The 17,925-nt window shown below is 41.8% G+C and overlaps 2 protein-coding genes across 14 annotated transcripts in view; both read right to left on the reverse strand.

Moving 5' to 3' along the window:
* The window catches only part of DIP2B (disco interacting protein 2 homolog B), a 252,104-nt gene extending 251,212 nt beyond the window's left edge, over window positions 1-892 (reverse strand). For 2 of the 4 annotated variants that reach the window (XM_060195371.1, XM_060195370.1), the window contains exon 1: window positions 438-892. In XM_060195371.1, the coding sequence (XP_060051354.1) occupies window positions 438-537 (100 nt within the window). In that variant the 5' untranslated portion in view covers window positions 538-892. The remainder of the gene's footprint in view (window positions 1-437) is intronic. The other 2 variants (XM_060195368.1, XM_060195369.1) reach the window with 2 other exon arrangements.
* A 3,704-nt stretch (window positions 893-4,596) lies between these two features.
* Window positions 4,597-17,925, reverse strand: part of LARP4 (La ribonucleoprotein 4) — a 66,591-nt gene continuing 53,262 nt past the window's right edge. For all 10 annotated transcript variants that reach the window (XM_060195379.1, XM_060195377.1, XM_060195378.1 and 7 more), the window contains 6 exons: window positions 17,246-17,455; window positions 16,643-16,691; window positions 14,993-15,154; window positions 12,304-12,428; window positions 12,013-12,184; window positions 4,597-8,856 (listed from right to left, as the gene is read on the reverse strand). In XM_060195379.1, coding sequence (XP_060051362.1) covers window positions 8,518-8,856; window positions 12,013-12,184; window positions 12,304-12,428; window positions 14,993-15,154; window positions 16,643-16,691; window positions 17,246-17,455 — 1,057 coding nt within the window. In that variant the 3' untranslated portion in view covers window positions 4,597-8,517. The remainder of the gene's footprint in view (window positions 8,857-12,012; window positions 12,185-12,303; window positions 12,429-14,992; window positions 15,155-16,642; window positions 16,692-17,245; window positions 17,456-17,925) is intronic.

Below are 17,925 nucleotides of genomic sequence, written 5' to 3' on the forward strand. Positions count from 1 at the left end.
GGGAGAGATGAAACAGGCCTGGGGCCCTGCCCCCCCACCCCCCACACACAGGGGAAGGAGCAGGAGGGAGGCTGTCAGCCACCAGCTCACCCCGCCCCCACTGAGCCCGGCCGCCGGCAGCAGCTTTGTCTCGGGCTGGGGGGCAGGGAGCCCAGAGCAGCCCGGGCCGGGGAGGGAGGCCCCCCCGCCTGCCCCAGCCCCCCTCGCGGAGGACACAATGAGCGGCACGGAGACCCCTTCCTGCCCCGAAGAGGGAGAGGCGCAGGGAAATGCACCCTGCAAGCCCGGCCAGGTTTCCCGCAGCCCCCAGCCCCCGGGGGCCGGCCGGCAGGGCGCGCCGGGAGACCCCGCAAACCGCGCCCCCGCGCCCCGCACGCCGCCCCCGGGACACCCCCCGACCCGCGACCCCGGGCCCGCACCCCCCGCCCGCCTCCTACCCTCCGACAGCTCCAGCTCCAGCTCCGCCAGCTGCGCCCGCACTTCGGGCGGCAGCGCAGCCACCGCGGTCGGCGCGGGCTCCAGGCCTCGCTCCGCCATCCCCGCTCCGCCAGCCACACTCCGGAAGACGAGAGAGGGGGCCGAAGGAGGCACAGACTGACGCGGGCCCACACCCAGGCTACAGAATCCGGCTCCGGCCGCCGAGCGCCGCCAGCGCCACAGCTGCCGCCGCCGCCATGAGCGAGGGTCACGTGAGCGCGCTGACCCCGCCCCCGGGCCGAGGACGCACAGCCTCCGCCGCCGCCGCCGCCACTGGCTGAGGCCCGCGGGCGAGGGGCGCCCTCTGCTGGGCAGTCCTGAAATGGCGCGTCAAGTGCGCGCCAGCCCAGTTGTCCAGAATCCCTGGATTCTATATTTTGATGTAAGCACAGACAACTAGCCTTCGCCTTTTGAGAACTCAAGAAGTCTGAAAGGGTCCCAAACCTTAACTTTCTAGCTCCCTCCACTAAGAAATGTATTATATAGGGAGTCGGGAGGTAGCGCAGCGGGTTAAGCGTATATGGCGCAAAGCACAAGGACTTAAGGATCCCCGTTTGAGCCCCCGGCTCCCCACCTGCAGGGTAGTCGCTTCAGAAGCGGTGAATCAGGTCTGCAGGTGTCTCTCTTCCCCTCTATATCTCCACTACTCCTCTAAATTTCTGTCTCTAATAAGTAAATAAAATGTTTTTTAAAGTATTATATGCTTTGGAGCCGGTGAAATGGGTAGTGTGGTGTTTTGCCATATGGACAACCCAGATTCGAGCCCAGCCCTCAGGGCATTGAAGGACGCTGCCATGCAGTTGCATTTCTCTCTTTCTATCTCTCTCCTGTTTCTATCATTTAACTTTACTTGATAGAATAGAAACTGAGAGGGGGAGATAAAGAGGTAGAGAGACAGAGACACCTGCAGTCTTGCTTCACCACTCGTGAAGCTTCCCCGCTGCAGGTGGTGGCGGGGGCTTGAATCTTAGTTATTACTCGTGGTACATGCACTTAAACAGGTGCGCCACCATCCGGCCCACTGTTTCTATCTTTTGAAAAGGCGGCTTAGGGGGAGTCGGGCGGTAGCACAGCAGGTTAAGCGCACTTGGCGCAAAGTGCAGGACCGAGCTAAGGATCCCGGTTCGAGCCCGGCTCCCCACCGGCAGGGGTGAAGCTGGTCTACAGGTGTCTTTCTCTCCTTCTGTCTTACCCTCCTCTCTCCATTTCTTTCTGTCCAATTCAACATCTGTAACAAATTATAATAACTACAACAATAAAAAAACAAGGGCAACAAAAAGGGAATGAATAAATATTTAAAAAAAAAAAAAAAAAAAAAGGCGGCTTAGGAGCCAGGCAGTGCGCAGCAAGTTAAGCGCACATGGGGAGAGGCACAAGGATCCGGGTTAGAGGACCCAACTCCCTACCTGAGGGGCGGGTCGCTTGACAAACGGTGATGGTCTGCAGGTGTCCTATCCAACAACAATAAAAATAGCAACAACAATAAGGGCAACAAAGAAAAAAAATGGCCGCCAGGAGCAGGGGATTCGTAGTGCAGGCACCAAGCCCCAGGAATAACCCTGGAGGCAAAAAAAAAAAAAAAAAAAAAAGCGGCTGGGTAGTGGAGCATTCAGTCTAGCGCACATGCTACTATATATAACTTTTTAATATTTATTTGATTCCCTTTTGTTGCCCTTGTTGTTTTATTGTTGTTATTGATGTTGTTGTTGGATAGGACAGAGAGACATGGAGAGAGGAGGGGAAGACAGAGGGGGGGAGATAGACACCTGCAGACCTGCTTCACCGCCTGTGAAGTAGGCCTCTTTAAAATATATGTATAATTTTACTTTATTTTGAATAGACAGAGAAATTGAGAGGCGAGAGGAGGGAAACACAGGGAGGGAAAAGAGAGAGACACCTGCAGTACAGCTCCACAGAGGATCTGAACACCTATTGGGCCTCAAGTCCCGCTAACTATGCGCAGGGAGCCTAGTGGCCTTTATGGCTTTATCTTCCTGCAAATAACTTAGTTGCTATTCCAAAATGTTAATATTACAATTAAACCCAAATGGGAGCCAAGAACTTATTCATACCGGGAACTACTGGGCAGATGTGCTTATTTTGTCATGTATAGTTCTTCTGTAATAGTATTAAATCTTGGGAGTCGGGTGGTATCACAGCGGGCAAAGCGCAAGGACCGGCATAAGGATCTCATAAGGATCCTGGTGCGAGCCCCGGCTACCCACCTGGAGGGCAGTCGCTTCACAGGCAGTGCAGCAGGTCTGCAGGTGTCTTATCTTTCTCTCCCCCTCTGTCTTCCCCTCCTCTCTCCATTTCTCTCTGTCCTATCCAACAACGACAACATCAGTAACTACAACAATAAACAAGGGCAAAAAAAGGGGGAAAATATTTTTTAAAAATAGTATTAAATCTTAGGGAATCGGGCGGTAGTGCAGCGGGTTAAGCGCAAGTGGCACAAAGCCCAAGGACCGGTCTAAGGATCCCGGCTCGATCCCCCTGGCTCCCCACCTGCAGGGGAGTCGCTTCACAGGCGGTGAAGCAGGTCTGCAGGTGTCTATCTTCCTCTCCCCCTATCTTCCCCTCCTCTATCCAGCTATTAAAGATTGTGACTTCACTGTTTCCAGCCCATCTTGGATGGAGCTTGAAAAATTCATGTTAAGTGAAATAAGTCAGAAACAGAAGGATGAATATGGGATGATGTCACTCAGAGGCAGAAGTTGAAAAACAAGATAAATAAATAAGGAAAACAAGATCAGAAGAGAAAACACAAGTAGAACCTGAACTGGAGTTGGTGTATTGCACCAAAAAGTTCGAAAAGGGTGACAGAGGACCTAGTGGGCGTTGTGGTTTTATGTGGAAAACTGAGAAATGTGATGCATGTGCAAACTACTGTATTTACTGCCGAATGTATAACAATCCAATTTAAAAAAAACAACAGAACTTTGTGTTGAGTGTGGTGTGAAAATCTACCCCTGTAGTCTTGTAAACCACTAAATTACTTTAAAAAAAAAAAAAAGGCATAATGTATATACTTACATGTACACACACTCACTCTCCAAGGCTGAGGAAACAGCTCATTGGCTAGCATGACTGCTTTGCCATGCACAGAACCCAGGTGACCCAGGTTCGAGCCTAGCCCACAATGCATTGGAAGCTTTGGTGAACATAGGGAAGACAAAGCTCCCAAGCGAAAACCTTAGTTACAAAGCTGAATCTTCTGTTCTCATTTTATTTAGAGACAGAATAAAGACCACAGCACCAAAGCTTTCTCCAGTGTCGTGGGGCCCAGTTCAAACCTAGGACATGTGTATAGCAACACAGCACACAAGAGAACCTGCCCTGGCGTTGCATCTTTTTTTATTGAATAGAGAGAGAAGAGGGATATAGGAGAAGAAAGACACCTGCAGCCCTGCTTCACCACTCCAGAAGCTTTTGCTTTGCAGGTGGGGACCAGGGGCTTGACCCCAGGTCTTTGTGCACTATAACGTGTATGCTTTACCAGCTGCCCCCTACCTGGCCCTCTGGTATTTCATCTTTAAAGTAACAATCGGGCCAGCAAAGTAGCCTACTTGGTAGTGTGCTGCTTTGGCTGGCATGAGACCCAGGTTTGAGCCTGACTCACGTGGCACTTAAGGAAGCTTCGGTATTTTGCTTGATCTCTCTCTGCTTCATTGTCTCTTCAAAAGAGAAACACCACATTGCGTCCCCACAAACATATAAAACAAAAAAGCTGAGCAGAGCAGATTGGCTTGGCAGGTAAGCTATGAGGTCCCGAATGTGATCTCTAGGCCACATATGCTGGAGTGATGTTTCTCTCTCTCTTGTGAAATAAATCTAAAGTAAAAATATGAAATCTGTTTTTTTTCTTTTCCTAAAAAAGCTGAGACCAGTGGTTGGGGAAGTAGCTCAGAGGGTAGAAAGCAGGGCTCATATGCAAGAGGCCCCAAGTCCGGTCCCAGCACTGCATGCGCCAGAGCTGTGTACTGGCCCCCATAAATAAGCCTGTTTTTCCCATACCCTCCCCCCAAAACAGCTGACTACTGCTGGAATGTGGTGGAAAAAAATTAAAATCACAGTAGTTATTAGACACAAGCCACCCGGAGAAAAGGAAACCAATACTGCTTTTTAATTGATTTTATTTTTTTTTCTAATTTTGTGTTATTTTAATTTCCCATAGCACCTTGGCAATGTTGAAAACAAAAATACAAATACAAGAATGTACGCGGTTTAACAGAATATGCATGAGCATGTGTCACACCACTGGCTGCGGGCTGGGTTGAGGGCAGCAGTTTTGACAAGAGGAACAAAACCTGAGCAATGGACAGAATAGAAGCCAGGTAACTGGTTCTGACTCCCAGCCCCAAACATCCATGAGCTATCACTCAAGGGACACCTCTATCAGGAGCAGGGGGAGGAGGTCAATGTTGATGTGGACATTTCATTATATTTGCTAACCAGTATTTTGTGCTGCAAAACTAAAAATAAAACAACTTGTATACACAGCCTGCTGACATCTGAGCTGTACTTTCAGGAATTATTTAACAATTTTTTAGAGTATTCCCTTTCAACATGAAAGCAGATTAATTTCTTTAAATTTCCTCTCAGCCACTGAATTTTTTTGTGTGTGAAAACTAAAACTAGCTAAATTAGCATACACCAAAAAGCTTAAAAATTAATGGTCAATGAATTGTAAGGTATATAAAAAATTAGAAAATCATGTTGTAGCTAAAAAAAAAAAAAGCTTCAAAATGATTATGCTGTCTGAATTTTACCTTTTCTGTAAAATCAAGCAAAATGGATACTTTTAAAATATAATCAAATATATGGCCAACACAAAATATTTAACTGCTCAACTGTGTCAAAGTAAAACCAGTGGACACTGAAGCCATGAGACTAAATATTCAGACCATACCTAACAGAGCTAGAGAAAGTGTGCACTGGCGTTTTAAATACTATTTTCTAGTACAGCAACACCCTTGTTCTTTTAATGAGTGAGCATGCTAATATTCCATCATTCAGCCTTTTGCAAAGTCAACCTGGCTTATTGAAAAAGAAAAAGGAATGTGGTATATTCAAGCTACCTTATTTTAGGAAGCAAAAGTAAAAGCAAAGATTTGCATGTAATCTGATCACATGCACAATAGATAAAAACAATAAACCCATACTACTTAAAATTCATCCAAACTCCAGCTAAACAAAACAAACAAAAAAAACTAGACTGATAACTCTTCTGAATGCCAGAGTTTGTTAACAAAAAGGAAATTTCTCAGGTTAAATAAAGGCTCTGGGTGTCATAAATTAAGTCTTAGATGCCAGGATATTAACAGGTAGGTTTTGCAATATCTCTGTGTACCTTCTCCATGAAGTGAAAAGTGATGACCTTGTGTGACTCTTTTTCCTCTTCACGCAGTAAGAAATATGGCAGATGCTGTACCAAACATTCAGTCATTATATATACTTTTAGCCTCAACAACCCAAGGAAACGTGAAGTCATAAAGATGACTTATTTTCTGACATTTAAACTCCTCTTTCTAGAGAATCAAATAAATAGCTGAACTATAATGAGTGCCCAACTCTTTGTTCAATTCAGTAACAGTAACTGAGTAATTTCGTCAATGGTCTCATACAAATCTTGGGCATCATTTAGATACAAACCTTCAATCTGCTGTAATAAAATAAATGCTAAATACATACTGTGGATATATATATTATATATATATATACACACAAATTTATTCTTTCCTATATATCCCAAGATAGCTGGAATGAGACAAATTAAATTAAAAACACTACAAGAAACTAAAAGCAATCATGGTTTCCATTAATTTTCTATGTTCAGTAACATGGGGAAAAGCAAGAATACACTTGCATTCTTCAAAAACATTGTCAGCATTTCAATAAGAACATTTAAGTTTTAGAAGTTGGGCGGGCGGGCCAACAATTAGTAACAAAGAAGTAAAACAAGTCAACTTTGGTGACATACTGACAAAAAATATAAGTTGTTTCTTTAAGTGCAATAACGTTTATAATCCTGACCAATTTTTATAAAATGTTTATTCTCTTAAATCCAATGCATTCACAGTGTTAATACTCAAAGTGTTTATCGTTTCCACCAATAGAATCTAAGTAAACCAAAGTGAGCACTTTTTATCACAGATGTAGCCAATGATAATTAATACCTTTTTTGCACAGGTAGTTTTATTGTATGTTTCATCTAATAGATAATTTTGAAAAATAGTGTAGAAATGAATAGTTTCAAACTGCTTAAATATATTATACCATGTTATCAATTCACCAAATCAAAAGCAATTGCCAAGCGGAAAAAGTTACAAAAAAACAATTCTGGCTTGTACAGAAAATGTGCAGTGTTTTCAAAGCTCTGAACACTTATCAACTAATACAGATCTCCAAAGCTTAACTTAGAGTTGGAAGATGAGTTTCACAGTAATGTAATTTTAACTTCCATTTACATTCGATTTAATATATTACTAAGATGTTTACTCTATGTCACAATGGTGCTTTCCAGTGTTCACAATTTACAGTTTCAATTTGTACACATGTAATTTACTAACATAAGGGACAGTTATTACTATTACAAACCATCCCGGAAAAGAAAACAAAACTCCACCTTACATAGAACTCTGAAAATGGCATGACGTAGAATGCATTAATGCAACATGGTTTGTAGTATTTTCGCCGTTTTCTAAACATCAGCATGTAAACTTGTCTATTTAATATGAGAGCTACAACTTTATTCACGAAGAAATTTATGCATTACATTTTTTCAACTGCCTTTCTCACCTTAACTCAAAAAATGTCCTGACTTGCAGTTCTGTTTCAATGAATGCCAAACTTTTTTGAGAAGGGAAAGGTGATAAATACACTGCAAAAAGTTGTCCCAAAATTAAGCCTTCAATTTTTTTTCATTTTACTTCTATACAATGCATCATCTTCAACAGTAACACAAATAAATTAATGTAAGGTCAGTTTGCCCTATCATTCTGGGACCTAAAAATTTATTAAATACATGAATAGAAGAGTAAAATACTTTGACGTTCAATCCAGGAATTTAGAACAGTTATATGATTTAAGATGACTGGTCAAAGCAGTTAGAAACACACAGTTCTGTAGGCGGTTGGTTAATTTGCTTTGGAGTAGTGACAGAACATACAGAAAAGAGGGGGAAAAAGCTCCCTAATTTACGGGGAAAACAATCACAGGGTAGTTCAAACCTCTAAAGTCCACCTGACTTACCCACTCAGAACTAAGTCAAATTTCCATTTCTTTTAAATAGCTCCCATCCTTTCCTTGAGTTTCAAAATGATTGGTAGTCAGTCACATCCCCAAGTACAATCAGAGTTTAACAACTTGTTGAATGAAATATTAGTAAAGTCAAAAAGACAGTCTAAATTTCAAACTGAAAAAAAAAAAATCTACTCAAGTATTACATTCAGTTTTCAAATCATTTACTAACATGACAACAGTTTTGGCTTCAATCACTCCTGCACACACTCACACCACAACAGGCACCCCCGCCACTGATCTGCTTTGCAACTCAAGGCCATATAAGCAGAGAGGGCATTCTCCAAGCCAAACTTTAAATAGATTAAAAAAAAGTAATTTCTAATTTTACAGAAATGCTTCTTCAAAAAATATTTTCTCTCACTCCCTCATCTCCTATACTGAAGGATGTATAGTATGTTTTTCCCAAAGCTAAATCTGAACCCTCAAAATTGATTCCAGGCAGATTTCTGCAAATTAAAATCAAAAACAAAAATAGAAAAATTATATTTTATATATGCATACATATATATATATTTATACTGATTAGAATCCTCCAGCATTTTAAATCACTTTAGAGATGAATTTTGGGCTCCGACTGCTCACTACTCCAAAATCCATAGCGCTTTGAGGACTTACTTTCTCCTGTTCCTTTGCTGTCTGACCCATACTCGCCCTCTGAAATAGTTCAATATAGCCACGGCTCAAGTTTAATGGGAAGAAGAGAAGTTTTGAATAGTTTTTGTTTGTGTTTGTGTTTTACTTTGGTGATCTGGGTGGCACATACTGCTCTTTGCCGTTACGTCGAGTTGCTCCCTGAGGTACAGCCCTATGGCCAAACTGACGTCTCTGTTCCCTGATTTTTCCAGTTGCTCCCCTGGGAATGGTATTGCCTCGAACGCCAGAATAGTCCTTACTAGCCCTTGTTTCTGGCTTCTCGTGTGGTTTCTCGATGGACTTTTCAGGGGCTCCATTCTCTTCATTTTTGGTGGGAGACACTACATTGGAGCGAAGTTCTCGTAGTGGCTGCACCAGAACTGGAGATGGCTCTTTAGGGGGTTTCTGGCACACTTCAGCGTAACTTAATTTTCGAGGTTCCTTTGAAGATTTAAAAAAAAAAGTTATGGTACTCATTCCCACCCTGGTCCTTATGGCATGGTCCAGTCTTTAAATAATTAAGTACAAGAACAGTGATTACCATAAGAAAATCAGCAAGTTGGTCAGGAGAGAGAGCTTAATGGTTATGTAAAAAGTCTGAGGACATGGACCAATACAAGGGAAGACCCACCTAGAAGGAGATATTCAGTCTTTTATTATCATAGCCTTGAGTAATTTTTTTCCAAAGGTCTACTCGACTGTAAGATTTAATTTACAGCACTATCTTATAAGAAGAAGAACAGCAGATGTCTAGCTAGGGGATAGCATAATGGTTATGCAAGAAGACTGTCACATGAGGCTCCAAAGTCCCAGGTTCAATCCACCACCATAAGCCAAGGCGGTACAGTGCTCTGGTCTCTCTGTATCTTTTTCTCTCATTAAAATAAATCAAACAAAAAATATTTTTAAAACCAGCTTTTATTTAAAAAAAAAAAAAAGTCACACACCTGCAACACTGTCTCACAACCTGCAAGCTTCCCCCCCTGCAGGTGAAGATCAGGGGCTTAAACCTGGGTCCTTGCACATTAGCACGTGTGCGCAACCAATTCGCCACCACCCAGCCACCCAGCCTCTATTAGTACAGCCGTTAAAACAAAAGGTGCAGGAGGTGGGCGGTAGCGCGGCAGGTTATGCGCATGTGGCGCAAAGCACCAGGACCGGGACCGGAATAAGGATCCCAGTTTGAGGCCCCAGCTCCCCACCTGCAGGGGAGTCGCTTCACAAGTGGTGAAGCAGGTCTGCAGGTGTCTGTCTTTCTCTCCCCCTCTCTGTCTTCCCCTCCTCTCTCCATTTCTCTCTGTCCTATCCAACAACATCAATAACAACAGCAACAATAAAAACAACAAGGGCAACAAAAGGGAAAATAAACATAATAAAGAAAAAATTTTTTAAAAGGCACAAACTTCTGGGGCTAAGTGGTGGTGTGCCTGGTAAAGTGCAACAGCAACATGCACGAAGGAAGACCTGGGTTCAAGCCCAGAGTTCCCACCTGTACACGGGTGAAGCTTCACAAGCAGTAAAGCAGTGCTACAGTTCTTTCTCTTTCCTTCTCCCTATTCCTATCATCAAAGGAAAGGGGAGGAGGGCAGCAGAATAGCTCATATAGGTAGTGCACTGTTCTACCAAGTGCTTGATGCAGGCTCAAATGCAATGAATGAAGCTTCATATTGTGGTCTCTTTCAATCATGCATGACCTGGATTCCAACCCAGCCCCTACTGTATTGAAGGAAGCTTTAGTGCTTTTACTGTCTTCTGTCAACATATAACAAAACAAGGCTACCAGGAGTAATGATCAAGTACCAGTGATAACACAGGCAGTAGGGGAAAAAAATTACAAACTTCCACTTGTGCTCCGGGAGGTGGCGCAGTGGATAAAGCATCAGGACTCTCAAGCATGAGGTCTTGAGTTAAATCCCCAGTAGCACATGTGCCAGGGTGATGCCTGGTTCTCTCTCTCTCTCTCCTCCTATGTTTCTCATTAATAAATATAATCTTTAAAAAAAAAAAAACTTGTAGCCATGCTAACAAAAAAAAGAAAAAAAACAACCAAAAAACAAAGTAAGTACAGTCAGACAGATGAATTAGTAATAGTACATCCATACAGTAAAATATAAAGTGACTCCATTCTCATCCCTGACTAAAACAACCCAGGGAGTGCCTCCACCAGAATCTCAGCAGATTGGCTAAAACCCAGTAGTACATTAGTAAGAGTGTTTTGAACACGGCACAAAGCATTGAAGAAAACAGTCTTCGGACTAGCGCATAGGAGGCAGTAGACAGCAGCTACTGTTATACTACTACTACCATATAACTAAATGACAAAGACTTTTTTTGTGTGATCACTGAAGTTTCACTGCTGCAGGACAAAATTTTCAGGTACACAGAATAGACAGATGGAAAAATAAACAGACATAGCATAATATCAAAGATTCTTTCCAGGCAGGGGTTGGAGTCAAACCATTGTCAAGTTTATCGCAAATGAGATACATTCCAGATGAGCTATTTTGCCAAACCAAGATAAAACTATTTATTTTAAATTATTTATTTATTTATTCCCTTTTGTGGCCCTTGTCTTATTGTTGTAGTTATTATTATTGTTATGTCATCAATGTTGGATAGGACAAAGAGAAATGGAGAGAGGAGGGGAAGACAGAGAGGGGGAGAGAAAGATAGACACCTGCAGACCTGCTTCACCGCTTGTGAAGCAACTCCCCTGCAGGTGGGGAGTCAAGGGATCGAACCAGGATCCTTATGCTGGTCCTTGCACTTTGGGTCACGTGCTCTTAACCCTAACCCTAACCCTAACCGCCCGACTCCCAAAATTGTTTTTAATGTATAAAATTATGGGTCTGTTTTCACCTGCCGCCACCCCTACCCCCAACTCACTCCCACTGTTTCTCTGCATTTTCCTAACTATAAAGGTAACTCTATGAGTGGAAAGTAGATAGCATAATGTTATGCAAACAGACTCTCATGCCTGAGGCTCCAAACTCCCAGGTTCAACCCCCCCCCCACCACCATAAGGCAGAGCTGAGCAGTGCTCTGGTATGTGTAAAAAAAAAAGTAACTCTGCCACAGGTGATACAGTGGTACTATCACATACTGTTTCTCTTCTCCTATGTTTCTCAATACTAAATACGTATTTTTTAGATTTGCTAATTATTACTATTTTAAACCAGAGCACTGTACAGCTCTGGCTTATGGTGGTGCAGGAGATTGAACTTGGGACTTTGAAGCTTCAGGCATGACAGTCTCTTTGCATAACCGTTATACTATCTACCCCTGCTCAGATTTGATAATTATTATGTAATATTACTATGAGTATCAAGTTACCAATACTAGCCGAAAGATGGTACCTTCATCATAAACAGGAGAAGAGAAGATTGACTGAATTATAATGTGATCAGAAAAAGACAATCAAAAGAAACAGAATGAAGAGCAATTTCTTCACATGGCTAAAATTTCCATTTCTTCAGTGATTTCTCTCGCCTCCTTTAGCCCCAATTTGGGCTCTCCTCCAAGTGACTCTGCTCTAGCAGTTTATGGAAAAAGAACTCCTCACTAATTTTCCCACATAAAGTAAACTTATCAAGTTACCTGTAGGGCCACAGCTACAACGGCATTGATGTTACCACTACATGGTGAAGTAGTATTTGCCCTTGATGGCTTTGTAGTACTTAGGGAAGAAACTGGTATAGCTGTCTGGTTGATGGCATCCTTTTGAACAGTAGAATCCTCTACTATAAGATCCTTTTCTTGCTGAGTTGTGCTATGGAGGGGGGAAAGCGTCATATTAGACTAAGTATACAGTTCAGAGAAACAGCTGAGTGAATAATCACAAGGGAAAAGAATCTCAATGGAGAAGTTTTTCTGTACTGAAACTTGTACCTTAAGGGAGGAAGCTCAGCTGTACAAGGAGGGTTGGCACTCATACTGAGCTGCTGGGCAGATGTGCAGTCTGTCTGTTCATCCTCTGCAGGCACCGGGCAAGTAACTCTTAACTCTTCGTTATCCTTAAAGTATAAAAAACATTTTCAAAAAAATGGGTTGAAACATACAGAAGAATGAAACTGAACCACTATATTTCACCAAATACAAAAGTAGATTCCAAGTGGATCATGGACTTGGATGTTAGACCAGAAACTATCAGATACTTAGAGGAAAATATTGCAAATTCAATGAAACAAATCCAATTACAAAGATTAAGACAAGCATAAATCTATGGGACTACATCAAATTAAAAAGCTTCTGCACATCAAAAGAAACCACTACCCAAACCAAGAGACCCCTCACAGAATGGGAGAAGATCTTTACATGCCATACATCAGACAAGAGGCTAATAACCAAAATATATAAAGAGCTTGCTAAACTCAACAAGAAAACAAATAAGCCCATCCAAAAATGGGGAGAGTACATGACAAAACATTCACCACAGAAGAGATTCAAAAGGCCAACACATGAAAAAAATATTCTAAGTCTTTGTCAGAGAAATGCAAATAAAGACAACAATGAGATACCACTTCACTCATGTGAGAATGTCAGACATCAGAAAGGGTAGCAGCAACAAATGCTGGAGAGGTTGTGGGGTCAAAGGAACCCTCCTGCACTGCTGGTGGGAATGTAAAATGGTCCAACCTCTGTGGAGAACAGTCTGGAGAACTCTCAGAAGGCTAGAAATGGACCTACCCTATGATCCTGCAATTCATCTCCTGGGGATATATCCTAAGGAACCCAACACACCCATCCAAAAAGATTTTATGTGTAAATATGTTCTTAGCAGCACAATTTGTAATAGCCAAAGCCCAGGTGTCCAACATCAGATCAGTGGCTGAGCAAGCTGTGGTCTATATACACAATGGAATACTACTCAGCTATTAAAAATGGTGACTTCACCATTTTCAGCCGATCTGGGATGGACCTTGAAAAAAATCATGTTAAGTGCAATCAATCAGAAACAGAAAGATGAATATAGGATGATCTCACTCTCAGGCAGAAGCTGAAAAACAAGATCAGAAGAGAAAACACCAGTAGAACCTGAACTGGAGTTGGTGCATTGCACCAAAGTAAAAGACTCTGGGGGGGGGGGGGGGGGTTTGTACAAATCCGAAAAGCACGACAGAGGCCCTAGTGGGGGCTGTATTGTTATATGGAAGACCGGGAATGTGATAATGTTACACATGTACAGGCTGTCAAATGTAAACCATTAATTCCCCAATAGAGAAATTAAAAAAATAAAAACATTTAATAAATAAATAAATAAAAAATAAAAACATTTAAAAATTATATTACACTTAGTTTTCCAGAGGTATACAAATAGACAGTAAGTACATGAAAAGATGCTTGCCAGCATTACTGTATTAGGGAAATGCAAATTAAAAAATGAGAAGCCATCTTAACAGTAAGGTGATTTGAAAAAAGGGGGGGTCCGGCGGTGGCTTATCTTGTTAAGCATACATATCACAGTGTGCAAGGACCTGGGCTCAAGCCCCTAGTCCCCCCTGCAGCGGGAAAGCTTTGTGAGTGGTGAAGCAGGGTTGCAGGTGTCTGTCTGTCTGTCTCCCTCTCTATCTTCCCCTTCTTCCTGATTTCTCTCTGTCTCTATCCAATAATAATAATAATAATAGTTAAAAAGTCAGACACAGTCTGGGTGGTGGCACAGTGGGTAAAGTGACTGTTCGAGTTTCAAACATGAGGTTCCAGCAGCATTTGTATCAGTGATGTCTGGTTCTCTTTCTGTCACTCTTCCTATCCTGTCTCTCACAAACAAACAAACAAGGCAGTGGTGGTCTGCCTGGTTGAGTACACACATCGCTATGCTCAAGGAGCCATGCTCAAGCCGCTAGTCTCTAATGCCACTACACATTCATGTGAAAGTATGTCAAATGTGTGAATTTTTTTTTAAGGTGGGCGATGAGGGGAGGAATCAGGCAGCGGGGCACCGGGCTGAGTGCATGTGTACCTAAGTTTAAGGCCCTGGTCTCTACTTGCAGTAGGGGAAACTTCACAAGCTATGGAGCAGAGCTGCAGGTATCTTTCTCCTCCCTCTCCCTCTCAATTGCTGTCTCTGTCAAATAAATAAATGGCAAAATTGGAAATTGGTGGCCACAAGGATTGAGCATATGAAATGCCTTCACTCAAACACATTAACCTTACAATACATACTTCCTCTCTCTCTCTCTCTTTAGAATTTATTTATTTATTAGTGAGAAAGATAGGAGAGAGAAAGAACCAGACACCACTCTGGTACATGTGCTACTGGGGATTGAACTCGGGACCTCATGCTTGAGACTCCAATGTTTTAACACTGCTTTACCACTTAATTTGACAGACTGATTTTGCCAACCTAGTTTAGAACTGATTTACGTCATTGCTTCATCATTGGCACTTGACTTTCTAATCAATCTATATTAATCAGTTCTGCCATACTGACAGGCACAAAAAATGATACTCAAAGTATGTTGAAATGTCCGTATATTGAAACTATGGTAGAAATGTACAATAAGTACAAGCACTAATTTAAGAAAAAAAATAAGACTATGCATGTGGTTAAAAGAAAAAAAGACAATTCACTGCTTACCTTTTCTTTGTAGACACCTTTAACAACATCAGACATTCTACTGTCCAAAACAAGTTCACCTGGCGTTTTTGATGAACTTCCAGGCAAAGGAGGAAAATTTGAGGCTAGTAAGTCAAACTTTGGTGTTGGAGTCTTTGCTTCAACTATTGAAGGGTGGGGTCTCTAGAAGACACAAACCATAATACAAGTCACACAACTCGCTCATTCTCTAATTCTGTACCGTGGAGTTAAAAAGGAAGGTAGAAGAGGAAAAAAAGACAGCCAACACAGAGAGCCTTAAGTTCTTAACTTCCCATGTCAGTTGAGATTGTTCATCAGTGTTTATTGATCATACAGATTCCCCTCAAGTTTCAGATATTTATTAATTAGTAGAAACCCCAACACAATATACTAACATGATTTAGTGCACCAGGTTATTCGATCAGAGACATTTATTTATTTAGCCTCCACCGTTATCCCTGGGGCTCAGTGCCAGCATTACAAATCCACTGCTCCTGGAGGCCATGTTTTCCCATTTTATTTGATAGGACAGAGAGAGAAATTGAGAGGGGAGAGAAGGCAACCTACAGACCTGCTTCACCACTTGTGAAGCAACCTCCTCAGCAAACTGGGATCCTTGTGCGGGTCTTGGTGCTATGTGCACTTAACCTGGTGTGCCACTGTCTGGCCCCATCAATCAGGGGCTTTTATAGTCACTATTTGTAAGAATGAACATCAAACACAACCGCTATTATGAACTATTTGATAAAAATAATTCCATCATGAGGGACTTTTGCTCAGTTATTATATAAGGTGGGTATTACTATACCATTTGTAATAGCACTATTTATAAAAAGACTAAAATATTTTAAATGTCCTGTAATAAGTTAAATAAGTTAATTTTTCATGGAATATTTTCGTTATTTTGAATTAATTTTTTTTAATTTAATTTTACTCAAAGAGAGGGAGAGGGGAAGGGAGAAAGAGAGGCACCAAAGCATTGTTCGGCTTTTGCTTATGGTGGTACTGGGGGGTTGAACCTGGAACCTTGAAGCCTCAGGCATGAGTCTTTTGCATAAACATTATGAAGTATTTCCAACCCAAGATTTTGATTTCTTAAATCAAGTAAATATTAGTGTTTTAGAGATTCATGTTTTTTCTTTTAAGTAACTATGTATGTGGTAAAGGATGGCGGGTAAAGGGTCAATCAGAAGCTCTCTTTCTCTGACAAATGTTATAATCAATAAAACAAAAGTCCGGGAAAAGGGGGCCAGATAGTAGCGCACCAGGCTAGTGCACATGGTGCAAGCACAAGGACCTGCATGAGGGTCCCTGTTCGAGCCCCTGGCTCCCACCTGCAGGGGGGTCGCTTCACAAGTGGTGAAGCAGGTCTGCAGGTGTTCCTCTGCGCTCCCCATCCCCGCCCCGCATCTTCCTCTCCTCTCTCAATTTCTTTGTCCTATCCAACGATGACACCAATAACAACAGCAATAACTGCAATGATAAACAACAAGGGCACGGGGGCGGGGGGGATAACCGCCAGGAGCACTGGATTTGTAGTGCAGGCACTGAGCCCCAGCAATAACTCTGGAGGGAAAAAAGGAAAAAAAATTCCAGAAAAGACCCAGGTAAACACCATAGCATCAAAGGAAAAAAGATATATATACTCACTGGGATCCTGTCATCATCTCGACGTCTTCGACCTCTGAAGAGAGTTCTCCTTTTAACAAAGGCAACAAAAAAAGTATGTTTATAAGAAGAACTGCTACATTTCTTTAAATATAAACATTCTGTCAAACATAGATGTCTGTTTTAAGTACTTACACTTATAATTAAACCTCCATTATTATTTGCTGTGGTTCCCTCTCACCTTACATATATAGTCCAAAAAAAAATTTTAAGTAAACCCTTATTATGAAAACAAATCAAGTTGCAATCACACTAATTAAAGCAAAAAAAAAAATTAGATTATACCCTTCAAATACAAATCAAGGACTTTCTTGGGGCCTGGCGGTGGCACACCAGAAGAGGATGAAAAGAATCATTGTATTTGTTTTTCACTACCATCATGGTTACTGTTAGAGCTTGATAAATCTGTGACTACTGGTGGCTTTTTTTTTTTTTTCTCTTTTCCACAGAGAAATCGAGAGGGGGAGGGGGAAGACAGAGACACCGGTGTCCATACATATGATGTGTGCTCTGTAGGGTGTGTCACTACTGAGCCCCCTAGAGATTTTCCCACAGCTTATCTTCACACGTATCCTAGTTGCTTACCTGCCCCTGCCATAGTCCCCATTCTGCTCCATTTGCAAAGTGGGAGTTTCTTTTGGAAGATAGCTTTGGTCCTGATGACCTGTTACTGTAGGGTTATGTCGTTCAGCTGGAAAGTTTCGGGAACCAGATCTGTTTAAGGGTCCATCCCCCAACAACACAGAACCCTCTGTTGTGTGCTCTGATCCACTGGACCTAAAATGAGGCTTCATACTAGAAGAAACACAAAATAGAGAAGAAAAAAAGATAAATATGTCCTCATAATAGCAGAAAAACATATTAGGTTCAGCTTAAAAGTGTTTTCTGCTGTATATAATAGTGTCAGGTTGTAAAACTACAGTTCCTGTAATATCCTAGATATATTACTGTTAAGATTTATGTAAGCGCAGGAATTTGAACCTGGGAAATAGGAGCAGTAGGCATGAAAACATAACCATTATGCTATCTTCCAAGTGAAGGAATTTTTGTAATTTAATTTTCATAAATTTTACTATGATTTAATATTGATTTACAAAATTACAAGATAACGGGTATAACTTCGCATTGTTCCCACCACCAGAGTTCTGTTTCCCTAGACCCTCCATTGTAAGCTATAGCAGTAATCCTCAGGTTGCAGATACGGGTTAACTTAGTTCTACAACTATCTGTTCAATATTTTGTTATGGCAGGGGCTCAGTGCCTGC

This window comes from Erinaceus europaeus, chromosome 7 (genome assembly GCF_950295315.1).
Source record: "Erinaceus europaeus chromosome 7, mEriEur2.1, whole genome shotgun sequence".
Taxonomy (NCBI): domain Eukaryota; kingdom Metazoa; phylum Chordata; class Mammalia; order Eulipotyphla; family Erinaceidae; genus Erinaceus; species Erinaceus europaeus.